Source organism: Zootoca vivipara, chromosome 1, assembly GCF_965207765.1.
Source record: "Zootoca vivipara chromosome 1, rZooViv2.hap1.1, whole genome shotgun sequence".
Taxonomy (NCBI): Eukaryota; Metazoa; Chordata; class Lepidosauria; order Squamata; family Lacertidae; genus Zootoca; species Zootoca vivipara.
The window spans coordinates 113,931,061-113,952,839 of NC_142582.1; the positions used below are offsets into that span (position 1 = coordinate 113,931,061).

General features: G+C 43.7%; 1 protein-coding gene across 2 annotated transcripts in view; it reads right to left on the bottom strand.

Moving 5' to 3' along the window:
• ITPK1 (inositol-tetrakisphosphate 1-kinase) overlaps positions 1-21,779 on the bottom strand; it is a 129,301-nt gene that overhangs the window by 12,567 nt on the left and 94,955 nt on the right. For both annotated transcript variants that reach the window (XM_035107068.3, XM_088655265.1), the window contains one exon: positions 463-561. In XM_035107068.3, the coding sequence (XP_034962959.1) occupies positions 463-561 (99 nt within the window). The remainder of the gene's footprint in view (positions 1-462; positions 562-21,779) is intronic.

The window sequence follows — 21,779 nt, forward strand, 5'->3', positions numbered from 1 at the left end:
TTGTGGGCCCTCCTACTGTATCCACCCACATAGTTCGTAAGATGAGTGGCCATGGGAGAAGCGGCTTTCTCTATGGTGGCCACCACAGTTTTGGAATACTGTTCTCACAATGCCACCAATATAATCAGGGACCCGAGTCTTTCTCAATGACCCTGGAAAATTATTCCATACAATCCAGAAAGAATCAAACAATGGAGAAATCTGTTGCACCACACTGTGATGCTTGGTGAGAGCTTTCCTGAACACACAGTAAATCAAAGACACAGACATTAGCCTGGGGTGGGGGGACATTTTTCAGCCTAGGGGCCACATTCAATTCTGGGCAACGTTCCGAGGGCCACAGCCATGAACTGTTTTCAATCTTCTTTTCTGAGATGTGCTGATTATCAGAATATATTTCAGGGGATAATACTCTAGTTGCCTATTGTTACGGTAGGTGAAATGCAAAGTCTGTTGACGTACTGAATGGGAATGCAATTCCATTCTTCTCTATTTGCTGCAATGTGTCACCTCCACAAGCACTTGTCAACTCCATAAATGGTGGAGAACAGATCCTTTCATCTGAAATACAAGTGGGGAGGGAACAGAGAGAGTGGATTGAAGCAGTCTGTCCGCATTGTTCAATTTGTGCCAGTACTGGCTTTCTACGTAATAGTTTTGAACCCAATATTTACAACATTCTTTTCCCTTTCCCCTTGTGCCTGAAATCTGGAGGAGCTCACTTCATACATGACACAATAGATTTGTTAGTCTTTAAGATACTGCAGGACAAAGTGGCCTGCCCTGCACATCATGTCAGAGTATAACGTTTAACTATGGGCAATGCAAATGCACAACATTTGTTCTTGGCTTACCATTTGTGGTTTGATTTGAGGAACCAAACCACGAGCACAAGTTTGGATGACACAACAAGCCAAAAGCTTGCTGCTTGTTGCTCCCAGCACAGCAAAAAATGCAGAGGAGCAAAGTGGGGATGTTTGGGCAGTGAGCACCAATATGCTTCTCACTAACATTTAACCACTGCTAACCACTGACTATGGTTTAATGTAGAGGTGGCACTAGGCCCAGATTAAAGCAACTGGACGTCCTAGGCTAGGATACCTTGGGAGGCTCAAACTTAATAGCATATGATCATGAGAAACAAAATCTTGTTCTCTTCTTTATCTATGCAATGAAACTAAAACATTGCTGAAATTTTAGCACTGATAAAAAGGCTATTTTAAAAAATAAATTTATAATCTTTAATAAGTTTACAAAAGTATGGAAGTAATGAAAACATTCACACAGAACATTCATAGGGGAATCATAGCTTTGCTATACTACATACAAAGTCAGAACAGTTTCTTTCAAGTTATTTTGGATGCAAACATATCAATTATATCATTAAAATCAGTAAGTCACAGTTCATCATTTTCTATGCAGAGCATGCTTAGATCAGACAACCGATTTCAGGACATTGTTGACTGTAAATCATACTTTATCCTTTTTAGTCTAGAAAATGATCTTTTGCCAGTACAGTTTGTGACCATGAAACAGAGGAACAATCTGAAAATTGTTTCCACATTGGGAAAAGCTGTCAGAATTTTCTCCAGGAATATTATTTGGTACCGTATATATCTTGGTGGTGAGCTTGTTTAGCGTACAGGTGGAAGTGCAAGAGATCATGGACTAGACTATCCTCAACATCCTTTGGATACTCTTGCATCAACATCTCAACACCATTGTGAATCTGTTCCTTGACTGTTTGCAGGTTCACCAAAAATGAAAAATTGCCAGCTGCACTCCTATACACTGTTACTGTTCTGTCTAGGGTTGACTTCAAGGCCATCCATGACACGGATAAATGAATTTACCCTAAACTTGTCTCTTAGAGAAAGTTTGTCTAAGGCAGTGATGGCCAAACTTGGCCCTCCAGCTGTTTTTGGACCACAATTCCCATCATCCCTAGCTAACAGGACCAGTGGTCAGGGATGATGGGAACTGTAGTCCCAAAACAGCTGGAGGGCCAAGTTTGGCCATCACTGGTCTAAGGCTCCAGGTGCTGTCTCATCATTGTTCCCCCGCCCCTGGTACTCTACATCTGGTAGAGTAAATTTTGCTTGCTGTTCAATTTCATCAAAATTAGCCTGAATGTCTGATACAGACTGCAATAGTGAGCTGCAAATATCTGCACATGTGCTCATTTTGCAAACTTTGGAGTGACTTGCTAACCCTTTGAGATCGTTCTAGCAAATGTGTCCAAAGGTGAAGCATGAAAATGAATTCAAATTCTTCCATTTTTTTGCAGAAGCTTTTCACCCTGTCATCTAGTACCTCCTTTTTCAGTTTCATCACAAGCTTTCTTGTTAAGTTTGTTGATATAGAGACTATATGATTTTTAGAATTCCATGGGTTTGAACAAGGTAAGCGTGATGCCAATCATCAAATCCAGTAGAAGATAGAGCTATAGTTGAGGTAGTTTGGTTAGAGAAAAGCACACAAAACAGTAGACTGGATAGGTTTCTCCATTGACTTTGATGGGGTAGAATAAATTATTTGAGCAGAACCAGGCTGGGTTTTTGAATGCTTGCTTCAAAATGCCAAAAGGTCCGTCGCAATGCTAATATTCCAATGGACCTTTGTCCAGTGATCTGAACACTTGCATTGCTTAATAGCTGACTTTATCATTTGAACCCGAGTAGCTTTAAAGCCTCCATGAACTTTACTAAACAGACTCATACATCATGTGTTTAATGTTACTTAGCAACTGGGCCTAGAGAGTAAGATCTGCCCTTTTAAAATAAAATAAAAAACAGGCAAGGGGCCAAGGCCCCTCTAGAATCTGAGTCTCTGGGCTGCAGTCCACTCAACCCATATGTAAACCCGGCACTGGGTGGCAGCTGCCTATCGGGCAATTGGGAAGCTCTGTGGCAAGCTGACAGGTGAGCAGGACAACCCATCTATTGATCACCTGACATCGCAATGATGTAAAGTGATTTGAAGCTTGTGTTGACCACCACACCTGCCAAAGCTGGCCAGAAATGTTCCCTACCCTCGGGTTAAATATGATATACAAACATGGCCATTGTTTTTGCTGCAATAGACTAATGCTGTTACTCCTCTGGAAGTTTTGCTTCTTTTAGTTATTCAGAGGAGATCTATTTTTGGCTTTCCCTTTGAAATATGGGAGGCCATCCTCGAGCGTCATTATGATATCTGAAATGTGGATAGAGAAAATTATGGCCCATACAACCAGCTACAAGGTATTTGAAATTTATCACTATTTCCACATTGCATAAGTTTATTTTCAGATATGGGACTGGCACATCTGTGAGTCACACCCTTCAGACTGACACTCCCTTCCAGAAAAGGGAAAGTGCAGTTCTATTTATTTATCTTATTAACTTACGGCTACTTTTTGCCTACCCTTCATCCTGAAGCGGGGTACAGATACATAATAAAAATACATGCAATCACAAAGCACTCCATAATATACAAACTCATTCAATACATCAAAACAGGAAGAGCAACTAAAAACACAAAGTAGGCTATCTATTGCCATGGAGGCACAGAGAACAGAGTCACCTCCTTGTGCATGGGCAGAATAATACTGGGACAGGTGCTCCTTTCATTTGTTTAGGTCCCAGACTGTTTATGGCTTTAAAGATAAGCATTGCCACTTTGCATCTGACCCAGAAGCAGCTAGTGAGACAGCCAATGCCATATCATTACAGTGGTAGAAACTGAGGTTACTAGAACATGGGTCAGTGGCTGGGCTACCCCTGTTCAGGAAAGGCAAACCAGCCGAAGTTGGTAAAAGGCATTCTGGGCCACCAAGGCCTTAAGTGACAGACCTGGATCTAGGAGTACCACCCGAAGTAGGCAGCTTCTTCTTCTAGGGGGAGCAGTCCCACCTGGACCAGGCTGTAGACCTAATTTTAAGCGGCGTAGCTAGGGAAAGATGGTGTGGCAGCACTTCTCTCCTGCTTGGAGGTGGGGAATGAGTGACTGTTTCCCTGCCTTCCGATTCACCTCTTGACTCTAAGGCTGCCCTGCTTCTTAACATCCATATCCATTCCTTGTGAAGCAAGAATAAATTAAATTAGGGGCCGTACATGATTTATTGAAGTTTGCAGAAGCATAAAGTAGCGCTACCAATTCTTGTTCTTAACTTGTGAACTAAGTTTCAATTCAGATTCAAGTGCATGAATCTAGTTGTATATGCTAGTCTAACTTGCATAAGCATATACAATTGGCCCATTGTCCATGCTGGCTGGGTGCTAATAGGACAACATCTGTAGTGGTATCACAGGTTCGCCATCCCTGCCGTTAAGCCATTATTTTATTGCAATGCATTGTAGCAGGCAAACAACTTGTAAGAAAGGGAGGATGACAGACAAATTGATGTTTTGAGGCCGCCTTGAATCTAAAAATAACACCTTCCAAACAAAATTAAGTTTTCCCGGCTTCAAAGCTTCCTTCTCCTTGCCATGATGAAACAGGCACCAGCATTTGAAAGTGACAGGACTGCAATACTTAAGTTCCTGGGCAGAAGAAAGTTCAGCTTCAGTTAAGGACTTGCACCTGATTTCTGGCCTTGACTGAGTCCCCATCCACATGTCTAAAGGTAACAAATATCTATTGGCGCCAGCCATGTAAATTCAAAGAAAAGTCTGGTTCCAGCTTTGTTCCCTCAGCTTGTCTTCCATGGAAACTCAAATGGGGGAAAAAACCCTACAGAAGATTTGTTATGTATGTACGATATCATCACCTATTTTCAGCATTCACTCTGTGTCGTTGCCAAGAGTGTCCCATTCTCCAAAGATCTCAAGCACATGTGCAATGCGGGTCAGGGAACGTTTTCCTTGGAGGACACAGCCTACTTCACAAAAAGAATGGGGGGGGGAGGGAGGCAATACAGTACATGTATACTTACTTACATACCGGTCCCATTAACTCCCAGACATGGTGCTGTTTCAAAGCATGCCACCATCTTTTGCACAATGCTCAGGGGAATCACAAAAGATTCAAAAGTGAACCTTGAAGCTGAAATGAAATTTGACCGGAACGTAGTGGAAGACGTAAGGGCACATGGGGGTAACAGAAACTTTTGTCCCGGTCAAGGTCCACATTCCCATAGGGGCCAATCTTGTTGAAGGTGGGTAAATGAAAGTGTTCTGGGTTCAAGATAATCACGGCTACTTCGGATTGGAATTCCTAGTCTTACACAGAAACAAACCTACTACATTTAATGGTGTTGTTATTGTATAAGTATTTAGAGGATTTTGTGTGTGTGTGTGTGTGTGTGTGTGTGTGTGTGTACAACGCACCTGTTTTGAAAGCGCATCATTTCTGACTTTAGTGTGCTACAGACACAGACACACACACACACACACAGAGATACGCACACAAATGAGTGGCAAGAAAGGGAAGTGAATGAGTAGGTAGGAAGGAACACTAATGGGATGGAAGATAATGGCAGCTTCAGGCACTGGGAACTGCATAAAATAAGGTTAGAGCTGCATGAGGCCCAATGGCTACAGGTTACCAACCTGTGGCTCAAGGAAGAGGGTAAATGAGATCAGAGGCACAGGAGAGAGAAAAGGGGGATTAAGCAGGAGGCATTCTGAATTCCCCAGAACTGGTACCTGTACACTGTTGACCTTTGGTGAGCTTAAAAAGGCAGCTGATACTGCAAATGGGGAACTGAGCAGACACCACCCTCTTCCAGTGAACAGGCTCTACCTTCTCAAATGCTGTTTTGAATCAAAGTGAAAGCCTACCATGACACTAGTCAATTACGTTCAACATCAAGAGAGAATCAGTAAACGAACAAGCCCGAAAACATCCCTATGAAACTTGAGTAACTTTGTTTAAGGACATCTGGCCTCACAGCCTCCAATGGAAACTAGGCAGGTATGCATTTCAGTGAATTGATAAGGCTGTGATCCACAACCTGCACACATTTAAAGCCAAGTCTAAGGTTTAGAACAGGTAACATAAAGCATGAACAAAGTGCATCTCCTTCCAAACTGAAATAATTACAGAGATTTCATAGTTTCCCGGTATGTGAGGGCAGAACTTTTGTCTTAATTACTCAGTACATGATGGAATTCCCCCCACCCCCAAATGACTCCTAAGGGGATTTAATAAGTTTTGAGATGGTGACAGCTAACCTAAAAGCAGAAATACGCTTGTCTGCAGCTCTGGCCAGTGAAAGTATCTCACCTCCTCTGCCTAGGCCCTTTGGGGAAACAAGAGAGTCAGTATATAGAGCAAGAAGCATTTAATAGCAGATTTCACTGTTTCATCTCATCTCCCACGAACAAAATAGATTTGAGACCCAGTTATGTCATACTAATCCAAGGCTCGAGTAAACAACTACTGGTCCAACCCCCTCCTCTCCATGAAGGCTATATCGAGAAATCTTAGCTGCATACCAGCGTTGGGTAGCTGCTGTGGTTTCTCAGCAAAGCAAATGGTTTCCATGGGTGATAACCAACAGAAGAATAAAAACAGTAACAAATGTTCATTGGCAGGTTAGGACTGGGCAGCACGGAGTGGCCAGTATAAGAACAGACCATTGCATAAGAACAGGCCATTATTTCTGTGCTGCAATGAAACAACTTCCCCATTAACAGCACTGGCTCGATTCAGCATTGGTAGACGGGTAGTCAGCCTGATGCAGAGGTGGGCAGAGCTTTGCTGTGTGGAGGAAAACTCAATTCCCCTCTTTGATTTTATAGCAAGAATAAAACCCAGCCTGTTTAGAACTGTTTCAACACACAATTCCTTTGGAAGGCATAAATTCGAAAGATTCTACATGCCCAAGATAACATGGAACGCCAACAAAATATTTACTGCTGTAAGAAAAAAAAAATCAAGTTACAAGGGAGTCTACGACAAAGAACAGATTAAGAAGAACAAACATCTACCAAGAATAGAGAGTCGGTGTGGTGTAATGGTTAGAGTGTTGGACTAGGACCTGACAGAGCAGGGTTTGATTCCTCATTCAGCCATGAAGCTCACTGAGTGACCTTGGGCCAGTAACCATCTCTTAGCCTAACCTTCCTCACAGGTTGTTTGAGAGGATGAAATGGGGAGGAGGAGAACCATGTACACCACCTTGAGATCCTTAGAAGATAATGGGGGAATATAAATGTAATAAATAAAATAGTTGTGGATGGGTGGGTGGGGTGGGACCTAAGGGCAATGTAAGGACTCTAATAACATAAGCACACAGATACATCAGGCAAAAATCCATCTGGTCACAGCATTTATCTCCAACAGTTGGCCAGCCAGATGTCTCATGAAGCTTATAAGCAGATGTTTGGCAAATGTAAGCTTGCTCCTCAAAGGGCTACTTGGATTGCAATATCTGTTGGGGAAACTACATCTCCCAAGGGTCACTGGGGTTGTTCTTCCTGGCATGCAACCAGCACACTGAAAGGCAGAGGCAGGGAGAAGTTTGTTTCCCCTTTTTCTGAGACCAAAGTGCCAGCTGTGTGAGTCTCAATTTAAAAGGGAAACACGGAGGGTGTCGGTGTGTGAATGGGAGGAAGGAATGACTTCCGGATTGGTTTAGGAAGAGAAGCCGTCATTTTTTAAATTTTCCAATCGAATCTGACGTGAGCTGAGAGGAAGTCACCCATCTCCACTGGCAGTGAAGTCTGTAGGTTAATTTATGAAATGTAAAGGTCTTTCGCCCATGTAAACTTGTGGCCACACAAACTTCACTATGGTCCTCAATTAGGAAAAGAGGAGACAAATTGTATGCCCCAATATCTTTAGACCTAGTATTCTGAGTGTACTAGGGCTTGCTGATCAGAAGGTCGGTGGTTCGAATCCCTGTGACGGGGTGAGCTCCCGTTGCTTGGTCCCAGCTCCTGCCAACCTAGCAGTTCGAAAGCATGTCAAAATGCAAGTAGATAAATAGGAACCGCTACAGCGGGAAGGTAAACGGCGTTTCCATGTGCTGCTCTGGTTTGCCAGAAGCGGCTTTGTCATGCTGGCCACATGACCTGGAAGCTATACGCCGGCTCCCTCGGCCAATAATGCGAGATGAGCGCGCAACCCCAGAGTCGGTCACGACTGGACCGGGGTCCAGGGTCAGGGGTCCCTTTACCTTTACCTATTCTGAGTGTACACATCTAGGCTTGCACCATTGAAAGGCAGCTTCTACTTCAACAGCAGAACGAAATCAGAGGGAAATTTCTTTAAGGAGAGGAGGGTGAAAAATTCCTGACTTATTCAGGGCAGCTCTGCACAGTTTATTGTGGACTTGCTGCTGTTTATGCATTCATGTCTTTTCACAGCATCCACACAAGTTGCCCTCGAAAAAATGCTACCCCATATTCACCCCTGCACAAACCCCATTTATTTGTGTGTCTTTGTGTGGACACTGCAAAAGACTTGCATGCATTGCATGCACAAGTACTGAGTCCACAATAAACAGCTGTGAGAAGCACCCACAATGTACAGGTCGATTCTTGTTTCAGTGGCAGAACAGTTTACCTGCAAAATCAGAACTAGAAGATTAAGAGGACATCCTTTGTTATACCGTTGCAAATGCAAAAATAAGGTTTGTTGTTTTATTTTGCTGAGTAGTGGGTAGGTCCTGTTAATGGAAACATTGTGTGCTTACATCTCTCTCTTGTGGAAAACACAACAAATACATCCAATTCTCCAACATGGCACAGTTCTTGAGACCCTTTGACAGTATAAGCAAGATTTTTTTAAAAAAACACACAAAGAATCAGTGGCGCATAATGTTTGTATGTTATGGTGGCAATGCAGTTACCTGCCTTTCTTACTGCTGGCAAGACATATTGAAGCTAGTGTTAACACGCTGTGGAACGCACCCTGTTGTGTTAGCATTCTGAGAAGTAAAATCAACGTGGCAACAAAAGTCACACCAAACACTATGGTTCTAGAGGTATTCCAGCACACCGCTGTTAAACCGCTTCTTGTGGAAGGATGAAAGAGAAGCTATGACCCAAAGAACAATTTCGTAAGTGCCTGAAAGGGACTGGTGTGGTTGGACTTTCTGTAAAGAGCAGCAAACAAATGCTAGAGCACATCTATGCCACAGCTAGATTCACAAATTTCTGCAGCCCTGCTGTAAGGAACATGCTTCTTTCACTGGGGCCAGGAGCACTAACCAGGCCAATCCCTGCCCCCTAACCTCAGAAACAGGGGCTGTCCCTCTAGTGAGAATGAAGATATTCCAGGCATAGTTATCTATACCAGCGTTTCTCAACCGGTGTTCTGCGGCACACTACTGTGCCGCGAAACACTGGCTGGTGTGCCGCGACGAGAAGGGCGATTTGCACTGTCACGTCGCTGACCCGCCGGAAAGGAAGCCGGCCGGGTCACGACGCGAGGCGAGCGCCCGCGTCGTTACCCGGCCGGCTTCCTTTCCGGCGGGTCAGTGCTGCTAATTGGCGGCCGCCAGGCACGTGACAATGCAAATCGCCCTCCTGGGGAGGAGGAGGCAGGCGGGGAAGGCTGCGCAGGGCTTCCCTTCGCCGGGCCAGAGCGCCGGTGGCTGCCTGGGGCGGCTGGGAGGGAGGCGGCGGCAGCTGCGCGCCCGTGTCTGCCCGCCTGGGGTCTGTCCCCGCTCGCTCCGCAGGCTCTGCGCCTGGTGGGTCCGCCTGGCTACCGCGCAGCAGTTCTTCAGCGGCATGCTTTACCGGTACGTCTCCCCTCCAAACTAAACTTAATATAGGGCGGCACAGAGTTGGTGTGCCGCGGGATTTTTTTTCATAGAAAAGTGTGCCGTGGCCCAAAAAAGGTTGAGAAACACTGATCTATACCAGCGTTTCTCAACCGCTGTTCCGCGGCACACTAGTGTGCCGCGAGACACTGGCTGGTGTGCCGCGATGTGCGGCGACGAGAAGGGCGATTTACATTGCCATGTGCCTGGCGGCCGCCAATAACCATCACTGACCCGCCGGAAAGCAATATTTCTCCTCCTCTTTCCCAAACCTCAGTGCAAACGACTGGAGGGTGGTTTTAGAGTCTAGGGAGGCCCCCTAGGGAGGCGCGCTCCAGATCCGCCGCCGGCTCCCCTTAAGCCGCATCGAGGTTGCTCCGCCTCCCCTGCCTCCTTCGCCTGTCCTTCGCCATGGCTGCGCGGCGGACGCTGGGCTTCGCGGTCCGGAATTACTCGCAAGCAGCAGCCAAGGTAACCTTTCGCCTTTGAGCCGCCCCGCAGCTCCCCTGGAAGTGCGCGCGCCCTTGTAATCCGGGGGCAGGCAGAGCCTTGCCTGGACTGTACCACTTTGGGCCGCGGGAGAGGAGAATTGGGGGTCTGAAGGCTTCTCCCCTCCCATGGGGCGGCGGGAGGGAGATTAATTTCCTCCTTCCTATAGTCAATATAGGGCAGCACAGAGTTAAATTTTTTAACTTTTTTAATGGTGGTGTGCCTCGTGATTTTTTTCATGGAACAAGTGTGCCGTGGCCCAAAAAAGGTTGAGAAACACTGATCTATACCATGAAAGTCTCTGTGGGTGACAATACTTAACTAAAGTGGGAAACAGTTTCTTTCTAAACCGCCATCGCAACAAAACGTTGCGTCACTACTGCATAGCAACAGCCAACATGTGAAGCATTTTCTTGGCAGCTTTGAACTACCAGCTATGCACTGCGGTTGGCATCTATGTTAACATCAATTAAAAAACCACACACATTAAAGGCCACACACTCAACACCATCAGAAACCCAGTAGGTGATATCTATGTGGAACAGCCTGGAATTGTTTCAGTTGCTATCAAACATATGGTAATTCCTTTTCGGTTCTGCTGGTGGTGGTTACATCAGTGCCCATCTTGGAGGAGATTATATATATATCCCTGTTTTGCACAGTCTTTGCACCTTTGGAGGGGCAGCATTTCCCAGCAGAGTAGCACAGTGGGAAGAGGTCAGACTGGAAGAGCAACAGCTTGAATTCCACTGAAGGGAAACAAGCAACCCCTTTCATGAAAGGATGTTAACAACAAGCCCCTTTCAACCACTGCCCTCGGTCCAACAATGAACTTAAGGCACAGTACAATACCTGCTACAAGCTGAGAGGCTTCCTTTAAAGGCAACACACAGACATACACATATGCAGAATCCTGACATTATTCACAATCTGCTCAAGACAGACTGTTGCTGCCACAAATAGCAGTTTGCACTCGGAATGCTTCCCAGAAGAAAATCCCTCAACACTTTTTCTGAGTAATGAAGTCACTGGTCTTTTAGGAGTAATACCTATGGTTAATGGGATTCTACAGGTGGCCTACAGCAGGTGAAACCTTTGCTAAAACATCTCTTAATGGCTACCCGTATGCTAGCCATCAAGAGTCAAAAGCTCCTATGTTGATATACAAAGCCCTGAACAATTTGGGCCCAGGATACCTTAAGGATATCCTAGCCTGATCACTGAAATCATCCAGGGGAGCTCCATTAGTAGTCCCCCATATTACAGATACCCAACTGGCCTCAACCAGAAGTCAGGTATTTAGGGTTGCCAGTTGTATGCTATGTATGGAACACTCTCCCAGCAGAGATTTGGTAGGCATCCTTGCTTTTTGACTTTCAGGTGTCTTTTGAAGGTGTTTTTATGCTGACAGGTCTGTTCAGTTCAAATTTCCTAAGATTAGCTGGCCATTTAAACAATTATTTTATATTGTTTTAAGGACATTTGATATTTTATTGGTGTTGCAGATATTGCTGTACACTGCCTTGGCAATTTATGTGAGATGGTGGTATAGAAATACTTGTATGAATAAATAAGGCAGACTAAACAACTAAGATGCCCAGGGAAAGGGGGGGGGAAGCTTAGACTTGGCACTGAAAGGCTAACGGGTTCAGTGGCGCCAGTTGTACTTCATTGGGGAGGATGTGCCACAATTAGGGTGCTGTAACAGAGAAGCCTCTCTCCCTCGTTGGTGTGACATTGGTAGAAGTACTTTAAGATCACCAACCTCTGGTCCAAGCCTGGATTCTATTAGTAGGGTAGGAGAGCTGGAAAAATAATTCACATCTGGCAACCAATATGCCCCTTTGGTTTCTGACATTACATGGGCAGATGCGTCAAAAAAAGTCTGGGACACAAATTTTCACGGCCCGCTAGCAGCTATTTACCAGAAGGCTTAGTTTGGTCAGAATTGAGTACAGTATACACTTCCCGAATTATTGCTAAATACATTACATCTGGTAAATGAGGCACCATAGCTGCTAGAGGACTATGTAGGAACGTGGGTGGTGCTGTGGTCTAAACCACTGAGTCTAGGGCTTGCTGATCGGAAGGTCGGCAGTTCAAATCCCTGCGAGGGGGTGAAATCCCATTGCTAGATCCCAGCTCCTGCCAACCTAGCAGTTCGAAAGCACACCAAAGTGCAAGTAGATAAATAGGTACTGCTCCGGCGGGAAGATAAACGACGTTTCTGTGCGCTGCTCTGTTTTCGCCAGAAGCAGCTTAGTCATGCTGGCCACATGACCCGGAAAAACTCTCTGCGGACAAACGTCGGCTCCCTTGGCCAGTAAAGCGAGATGAGCGCCGCAACCCCAGAGTCATTCGTGACTGGACTTAACTGTCAGGTGTCCTTTACCTTTACCCATGTAGTATCTGAAACCAAAGTGGTACATTGGTTGCCAGATGTGAAATCTATTGTCATTATTTTCAGCTCTCCTACCCAATATAGATATGTTTATTAACTCTTGCTGCCTTTGATGTAAATGATAGACACAGAGAAAAAATAATAGAGACCAGTGTAAAACTAGTCCATAAATGCCAGTCTCCAGCTGCACAGCTATCAGAAACCTTATGTACGGAATTTTTGTTTGATACTTGTGTGTTAAGAAGTCACCTCATATATTGAGCGGGGGGTGGGGGGCTCAATGGGCAGGAACAGGCCTAACCCTCTCCTTCAAATTGCAGAGCAGCAAACCTGGAATTTGCTTCATGACAGCTTAATTCATCTGAATTATGTTGTCCTAACAAGAGACTCTGAATTGCAATATAAGGTAAATCAAAGAGAGAGCTGACATTCTGGCTGCTTTTCATAGAAGAAACACAGCTAAATTCAACAATCTGGACACTTCTCACCATAGTCCAGTATGGCTTGTATAAAATAGGCTTTGATTTATTAGACAATCTATTTCCTTTCTGTCTGAGTTATTTAGTATCCCTTTCTAGACTTCAGTTTGTTTTTCTTTTCAGCTGTTTACAGGCTCAAATTTAGCTTTCAAAAAGTTTGGCTAGGCAGAACTTAATGCATCACCCCAAATTACCAGAATGGGGGTCCTTTTCTACATACTGTACAATTATCTAGAACATTTGCATAAATATTTGTGTGTTATCCTTTCTTATTTCAACACCAGAGTGGGAGCATGTTATTAGCATGTAAAAGCTGCAGTGTTTCTTTTGTGACAGCACTCACTGGTATGGAGCGCTGCCACCACTTTTTCTGCTTTTTGTGGCAGCCATTTTGTGCTGGCATCTTCAGCACTTTTATCAACATATGAGTACCAGCACCTTATTTCTTGCCAAGAAAAGAAGAAAACACTGAACAGCTGCTGTGCAGTAATACTGCAGTGGAACAAAGGAAATGCGTTTCCCAAGTTTAGAAGTACAGTACATCCTATAATATCCAAGCATTGATTAAAAAAAAACAACTAGCATTTTATTTTATTTTATTTTAAAATAACCTTTATTGAATTTAAAATAAATATAAAACAAAACATCCAACTAAAATACCAACAAAATTAATACACAAATAAACAACCATACACACTCAAACAAACCTTACCCTATCTTCTACCATATTTTGTCAGCCTAACTTCTACATCTTCATTTCAATATTCGCATCGTCTTTTACAGATCAACTTCCCCTTCTCTTCCTCCCTGGCTTCAAAATTGTTTACTTTCCTACTGCTTCCATTTACTTTCCTCTTGGGAATTCTACAAGATATTCGTTTTAAACCCAAGTTCTTTCAAATATAATCCAATTTCCCCCCAATTATTATTAAACTTTTTATTTGAACCACCCCTTATCGAATTTGTCAGTTTGGCCAGATCAATATAACTAATTACTTTCTCTTGCCAATCTCTAATAGTAGGGACTTCCTGGCTTTTCCATAATTTAGCAATTAAAATTCTTGCTGCCGCCACTCAATACAGAAATATCTTTTCATCCTTTTTATCCACTTCCTCATCAACCATTCCTAATAGGAAAGACTCTGGAGTTTTTTTTAATATTATATTTGAATATTTTCTTTAACTCTTCCAGTATCCCACTCCAAAAAGGCTTTGTCTTAGCACAATACCACCATACATGTAAGAATGTACCTATTTCCTTCTGACACCTCCAGCAATGATGGTCTTTAACTTTATACATTTTATAGATTTTTACTGGTGTCAGATACCACTTATAGAACATTTTTATTAAATTTTCTCTAATTGCCTCTGACACCATAAATTTCCATTTTACACTCCAGAGTCTTTCCGATTTATCCATTTCTATTGTTTTTCCCAGTTCCATTGCCCATTTCGTCATTGTCTCCTTAATAGTTTCATCCTTAACCTCCCACTCTAATATGGTATTATACATTTTTGAAATAATTTTCTGTTCACTCTGTAATAAATTCTTTTCCAATAAAGATATTTTAAACATAAACCCTTTTTCTTCATGTCTTCTTGGAATCTACTATATAATTGATAATATTGGAGCCACCCTGTCAGATGTTGTTTAATATCCTCATACTTTTTAAATTTAATTACCCCTTCTTCTTCTATTAAATCTTTATACTTTGCCCATTTTCCATCATTATTTAATCTTTTCACTGTTATTATCTCAATTGGTGACAGCCATTTTGGTGTCTTGGGTTCCATCAAGCGTTTGTGTCTTTCCCACACCTTCAATAAAGATTTTTTAATAATATGAATGTTGAACCCTTGATGTATTTTTACCTTTTCATCTTGCAAGTAGGCATGTCAACCACACTTATTTTCAAATCCCTCTAGGTCTAATAATTCATGGTTTTCCAGGGTGATCCATTCCTTTATCCAAAGAAAACTTGCGGCGGTAGATCTTTAAATTTGGCAGCCCCAGTCCGCCTCTATCTTTTATATCAGTTAATAATTTATATTTTATTCTGGCTGGTTTGTTATTCCAAATGAATTTTATTAGGTCTTTGTTCCATTGTTTAAAGATTTTAACTCCTGTCACAACTAGCATTTTAAAACACCAGGGGCGCAGGAATACCTGGGCAAATAGGCGAGTTTTTAGCCATCCGCGGAACACCAAAATAGTTGGTGCCTCCAAAGGAAGATCATTATACAAAGCGGGTGACACTGCAGATAAAAATCCTACTCCTAGTAAAGAAATGTCGTTTACCTTCCCACCGCAGTGGTACCTATTTATCTACTTGCACAGGCATGCTTTTGAATTACTAGGTTAGCAGGAACTGGGACAGAGCAATGGGAGCTCACACTGTCGCGGGGATTCAAACTGCCGACCTTCTGATCGGCAAGCCCAAGAGGCTCTGTGCTTTAGACCACAGCGCCACCCGTGCTCCATGCATTCATACTATGTGATGGCTCTGAACATGTTTAAGGTATTGTTATTGACTTTAAAATGACTAAACAGCTTGGAATAGGAGTATCTCAGAGAGAGCCTCACACAAACTCCCCTACCCCCACCTGATTGTCAAAGGTGGAAATCCATTTCCATGTGCTCTGGTTTCCGTTCACAGTGTTCCGTTGCGCCAGAAGCGGTTTAGTCATGCTGGCCACATGACCCAGAAAGCTGTCTGTGGACAAACGGCGGCTCCCTCAGCCTGAAAACGAGATGAGCACCGCAACCCCATAGTCACCTTTGACTTGACTTAACCATCCAGGGGTCCTTTACCTTTACCTGTATTCAGAATGATTCTGGGACAAATTACATTTAAAATATCACCCACAAAATGTCAACAGAGAACTGACCATCCCAATGCAGTAGGTCGTCGTCTCCCCCCCCCCAGTCTTCAAACATGCCTACAATTAGGCAGAGGTTCTTCCCATTATCTGCCCCCTTGCCCTTCTAACTGGAGATGCGAGAGATTGAACCTTGCCTGTGATCTTTCACAGAGCTATGCCCCCTTCACATGTGTAGACTTGCTCCCAAGACAAAAGTAGGATTTTTTTTCACCCCAGGAATTGCTTATTCATATGCAAATATATTCAGCTTTAAATGACTAGAAAATTCTTAAGTTTATTTATCAGTTGTGTTTTAATCAGGTGAGAGCCTCAAGCCATGTCTCTGCTGAAAGCTTGTTTCAGAATGAAAAAGAGAGATCAGCTCTCTCCTCCCTGCTGCTCCCAATCCTATGTAATAGGATGCATTTATTCCCGGGCAGTTATTTTGTCATTGTTGAAAGAACAGCCTGTCCCCAGCACCTGTTTCTTCAGTCTCCATGAATAATGAATTTGCTGCAAATGTGTTTGTCTGCTGGTCAACACTGCTTACTATTTTCTTTAATGTACCAAAGTAGTTTTAGAAGGAGACGATCTTTCTTTCTTGCTCTGCTTCACAAGAATAAGCACTTTCTATATGGAAAATGGGAGGAATACCCTTCCCCCCCCCCAACACACCACCGCCAACCAGTAGGCGAGAGAAAGCCATCCTTTTCAGCCGATACCCACTGAACAAGGAACTTGCCTTCTGCTTACATTCCCAAAAAATCGAAGGCTCAAATGTTTGTTTCTGTCTCCCCTACAACATGGCTGTGTTTATTCCACTGAATGTGCAAAGCTGCCAAGGCTTCTTTTGATTTTCAATTGGAGAACCTCTGAATGCGACAGACTTTAAAACAACAACAACAACAACAACAACAACCACACACACACATGGCTCTTTTAGCCATCTGATCAAGTATGTGGCACAAGATCATTTGATTCAGCCATCTGGGTTTCTTTCTGTTCAAAGGAAGGAGGAGGAGGAGGAGGAGGAGGAGGAGGAGGAGGAGGAGGAGGAGGAGGAGGAGGAGGAGGAGGAGGAGGAAGAGGTCTAGATTTGGGCCACTTATCACAACTGGTTTTCAACACCAGAACATAACCCCAGGAGATGTGAAGCAGGACAGGAATAGTAGATCATCCTTTTGATAATGGATGGGCAACTGTTAGTCCTCCAGATGTTGTTCGGACAATAATTTCTATCATCATCAGTGCCGTGCTAGCTGGGGTTCATAAGAGCTGCAGTCCATCATCTGGAGGGCCACGATCCCTATTCTTGAGGGGAAAGTGCGTAAAGAGGATTTGCCTTTGCTATATTGGAAAAGGCTCAAGATATTTGTTACTTGGTAGGTCAAAACCGGCTGCAAACCACCATAATGGATTCCTCCCCCCCCTCCCGCCCAATGATACTTAATTATGAATCGCAATGGAGTGCTTTGAAAACCCAGCTTATATGCTTTTGGCTTCCTGCAAGATCAAAATGAGGAGAATTGAAAATGGTTGGAAATGGCTCAGATAGTGAAAATTGGTTTCAATCAAAGCCTGCCGCTATGAAAGTGTGTGCACTTAGTGACAGCAGGAAGGTATGTCTTCACTTTTTTTTTTTTTTTACCTTGGGAAGGAGCTAAGAAATGAAATGCATATAGTTCTAAGAAGCCTACACATCTACTAAAAGGCATCACTGTAACATAACAAAATTGACCATTTAAGAAATCTGAACCTTTCTCAACACCACAGCTTTACTTTAATACCTATTTCCCCTTTCTCCTCTACTGCATTATTTCTGGATCACAAGAAACAAGAGGTGGAGGAAGGAGAAAGGAGAAAGGGGTACAAATAAAGAGGCATGCATTTACAGAAAACAACTGCCTTGACACTATCTAGTCAGCCATCTTTTAGAGTTGTGCCTATGGAAACTTTTGGAGTTGGAAAATAAATCAGAATAAGTAGCAAATCTAAAAACAAACCAGCTTTGTTTTGGAAACAAACATGACCTTTCTTGGTCACTCAAGCCAGTAAAGACTTAGTCCCATAAAGCTTGAAAAGTTGAGAGCGTTCTCAGTTTAGAAACGTTATGAAATCAGGTTACCTGCAGCCTAGCAAACCCCACAATCCCAGAATGTTACAGCAAAAGTCAAGTTTTCCCTTGCAGGAAATACAGTTACAGGTAGTAAGAGGTTTAAAAAACCCAAACCCAAATATAATACGGTAGCATTTCACAAACTGTGAGTTTGCAGGATTAGCTTTACCATGGAGCAGCTACTTCAGACAAAGTATTCTGTAGGGGTGCCGTTTTACTGCTTTCTCTTTGGACCCCTTCATACAAAGAGGGAGTCATGCAGTCAAGGGAGTTGGCCCTGACATCCATGCCTACAGGTATAGACAATTACACACATCCAGCTCCCAGGGAAGCCTACACATGCAGGATTTCCCTCTGCAGATGTCCATGCCTAACATGCGGGCATTAGGGGTGTGGCCAGGGGATGCCGCAGAACCCCGAGGATTGAGCCACTAGTGCAACTCAACAATAGAGCACACCACTCTATTAAACCCCTCACCCCTAGGTTTAATACCCTAACTTCATCTGGGGAGAAGGATATCTGATAGAGCCCTTTACTAGCTCTGCTACCTGCTTAAGACCTTGCAGAACCGCTTGCAGTCTCAGTCAAGTGTACTTGGGGCTAGATGATGTAGTATAATTGCATAATTATGGTCCAGCTCTTTGGTCCCATCACCTCCTGGCAAATAGAAGGGGAAGAAATGGAGGCAGTGAGAGATTTTACTTTCTTGGGCTCCTTGATCACTGCAGATGGTGACAGCAGTCACGAAATTAAAAGACGCCTGCTTCTTGGGAGAAAAGCAATGACAAACCTAGACAGCATCTTAAAAAGCAGAGACATCACCTTGCTGACAAAGGTCTGTATAGTTAAAGCTATGGTTTTCCCAGTGGTGATGTATGGAAGTGAGAGCTGGACCATAAAGAAGGCTGATCGCCGAAGAATTGATGCTTTTGAATTATGGTGCTGGAGGAGACTCTTGAGAGTCCCATGGACTGCAAGAAGATGAAACCTATCTATTCTGAAGGAAATCAGCCCCGAGTGCTCACTGGAAGGACAGATCCTGAAGCTGAGGCTCCAATACTTTGGCCACCTCATGAGAAGAGAAGACTCCCTGGAAAAGACCCTGATGTTGGGAAAGATTGAGGGCACTAGGAGAAGGGGACGACGGAGGATGAGATGGTTGGACAGTGTTCTCGAAGCTACGAACATGAGTTTGACCAAACTGCGGGAGGCAGTGGAAGACAGGAGTGCCTGGCGTGCTATGGTCCATGGGGTCATGAAGAGTCGGACACGACTAAACAACAACAACAACAACAACAATTGCATAATTGGTACCCTGTTCCGAAACTTATGCCAAGATCCACTTGGAAATATGGAGTGCTCCACATGCATACCAAAGAGCCTTTTAGGACCCCCCATTACACTGCTGACGACGACCACCACCACCACCACCCGGATAAAATCCTGAATGTCGGGGAAACCTCCAAGGCACCATTTGACATTCAATATAGTTCAGAGAGCTTGCAGCCAGATGGGGAAATTGGCCACGTCTCTGGGTGAGGGATTCTGCTTTGTCAAATGGTCAGGATCTCTTCAGATCACAGGCACACTTGGTTGTTAGTTCCATTATTCTGGAGAAATTGTTCCAGCTGCTTTTATTCAGGTGAATCAGCCTTTGTTATCAGAAATAAAAAGAGCCTTTAGAACAGCCAAGAAACCCGAAGAGAGAGAGAGAGAGAGAGAGAGAGAGAGAGAGAGAACAGCAGTTATCAAAAATGAAGCATTCGCAGAGCGTAACTTAACCAGATCCATAATAATAATAATAATAATAATAATAATAATAATAATAATAATAATAATATCCTGCCCATCAGGCTGAGTTGCCCCAGACACAAAGTCAATAATGTGCTGATCTTTGTCGAAGTAAGGGCATTGCAATTAATTTAGAAAGAGAAGTAGCCAGATATTTCTCAGTCAGCCGTGAAATATTATTAAAATAAAAAATGTTGCTCTTATCGTGCTTTCCCGAATCACTCGAATGATGAGTGGGTAAGGGAAGCATGCAAGAAAGAACAAGAGGTCAATTCAGGAGGCAAGAATTCTTTAATCTGTTTTCCCTTTGCATCATGAAGCAGCTCTTTCTTTCTTAGATATACTGTAGCCCCAAAATGTAGCTTTGGATTTAATCAACAGGGTGAGAATAGCTACAGGTAGAACGCGGCTTTCTGGGTAATTCCATTTATCCTGTACAGTACTTGCTTTTCACAACACAATCCTAGCACAGGAGTGCCAGTTATTGATAGCCCACGGCAGTGACAGGATTATCTAACGAAGTACTCAATTCATAACTGTGATAAAGCAAGCAATCCTCCTTTGGGTAACAGGGCACAACTTAACGCAGACCTCACAATCCTCTTGTGTCTACAGTGCAATAAATAAAACAGAAACAGACGGCACTTCGCTGTAACTAAAAGTCTGAACAAGAGCAATGGTTTTAAGACTGTGTTCTAGGGAACTCTGAAGTTCCACGGAAATGCAACAAAGGTTGCACCAGTGGGAATGGTTTTTTTAAATAAGAAGGAGGGAAACAAAAGCAAGCCTCCATTGTAAATAATTAAAAAGTTAGTCCCTTGTTGCAGCTTAGTTGTGGGTGTGAAAAACCTGGGTTGTATCAATTTAATATCTGTTTGGTAGAAGGTCATTTTGTTTTTCAAGAGATGTCAGGCAAGAATCTTAAATTGTACCCGGTACTATTATGTAAAAGAACTGAGTAATACCCCTGGAGTTATGAGGGTTTAGCTCTTTAATCAGGCAGCACAATTCTTTAGATCGTGTTTTGGCAGGAGGAAAAGAATTCTTGTGGCAGCATGTCTCTAAAGTAGCAGCATTCCAAAGCTTAAGTATAATCTCCCACTTGATCAATTTTGGCCGTAGAGTGGACTGAACCCTACCCCACTTTCGTAAAACCATTATACAAGAAATGTTTACCATAAAGGGCATTTTTCTTCCTCGTTTTTTTGTTGCTTTTTTAAGATCATGAGTGGCCAGTCACCTCAAGGAGCAGATACTGAGGGGCAGCAAGCAGACAGCTCTGTGTGTCACAAGACCTGTGCCTCCTAAGCTACCCTGCTGCCCTCAGATTCAGCTGTTAGTCTGGTTGGCTTTTGTAAATGGAATGGAGGGAGATGCCATCTTGTCCTTTGCCTCAGGCAGCAAGATGCCCTGGTGGCCATACCTGTCCAACGTTCACTATAATGCAAGTCAGCTCCACTTCACCATGGGGAGGAGTTGCGGTGGACCACGTGGCTACCCACTCTCCTCCAAGGGACGAAGTCCCGTGTTGCCCGGAGGATCCCGGCTACATCAGCTACCAGCTAGCCAATCCGCTGGCTGGGGTGGGTGGGCGTGGAGCCATTGAAATGGAGGCTTTCTCTTGGCTCGCTTTCTCTTGGCTCGCTTCCTCAATCTCCCTCCCTCCCTCCCTCCCTCCCTCCCTCCCTAATTTGCAGGTTTTCTTCATTGGGCTAGTTATGGACCTCGGCTGGTCGCCGTTGAGGGGCCTGGTAGGAATTTTTCCACTTGGCAAAATTGGCATGGGCCATTTGGTTTTCGCCTACCTTGTAGCAATCGTCACAACTTTGTAAGGTTTTGCGGTTAGGCATTGTTTGACCTTATGATGGGGGAGAGGACGTGTGGCCCTCCAAGCTTAAGGGTATCCGTGAAAGGAATCCGGGGTGTGTGGATCTTGTCTGAAGCCC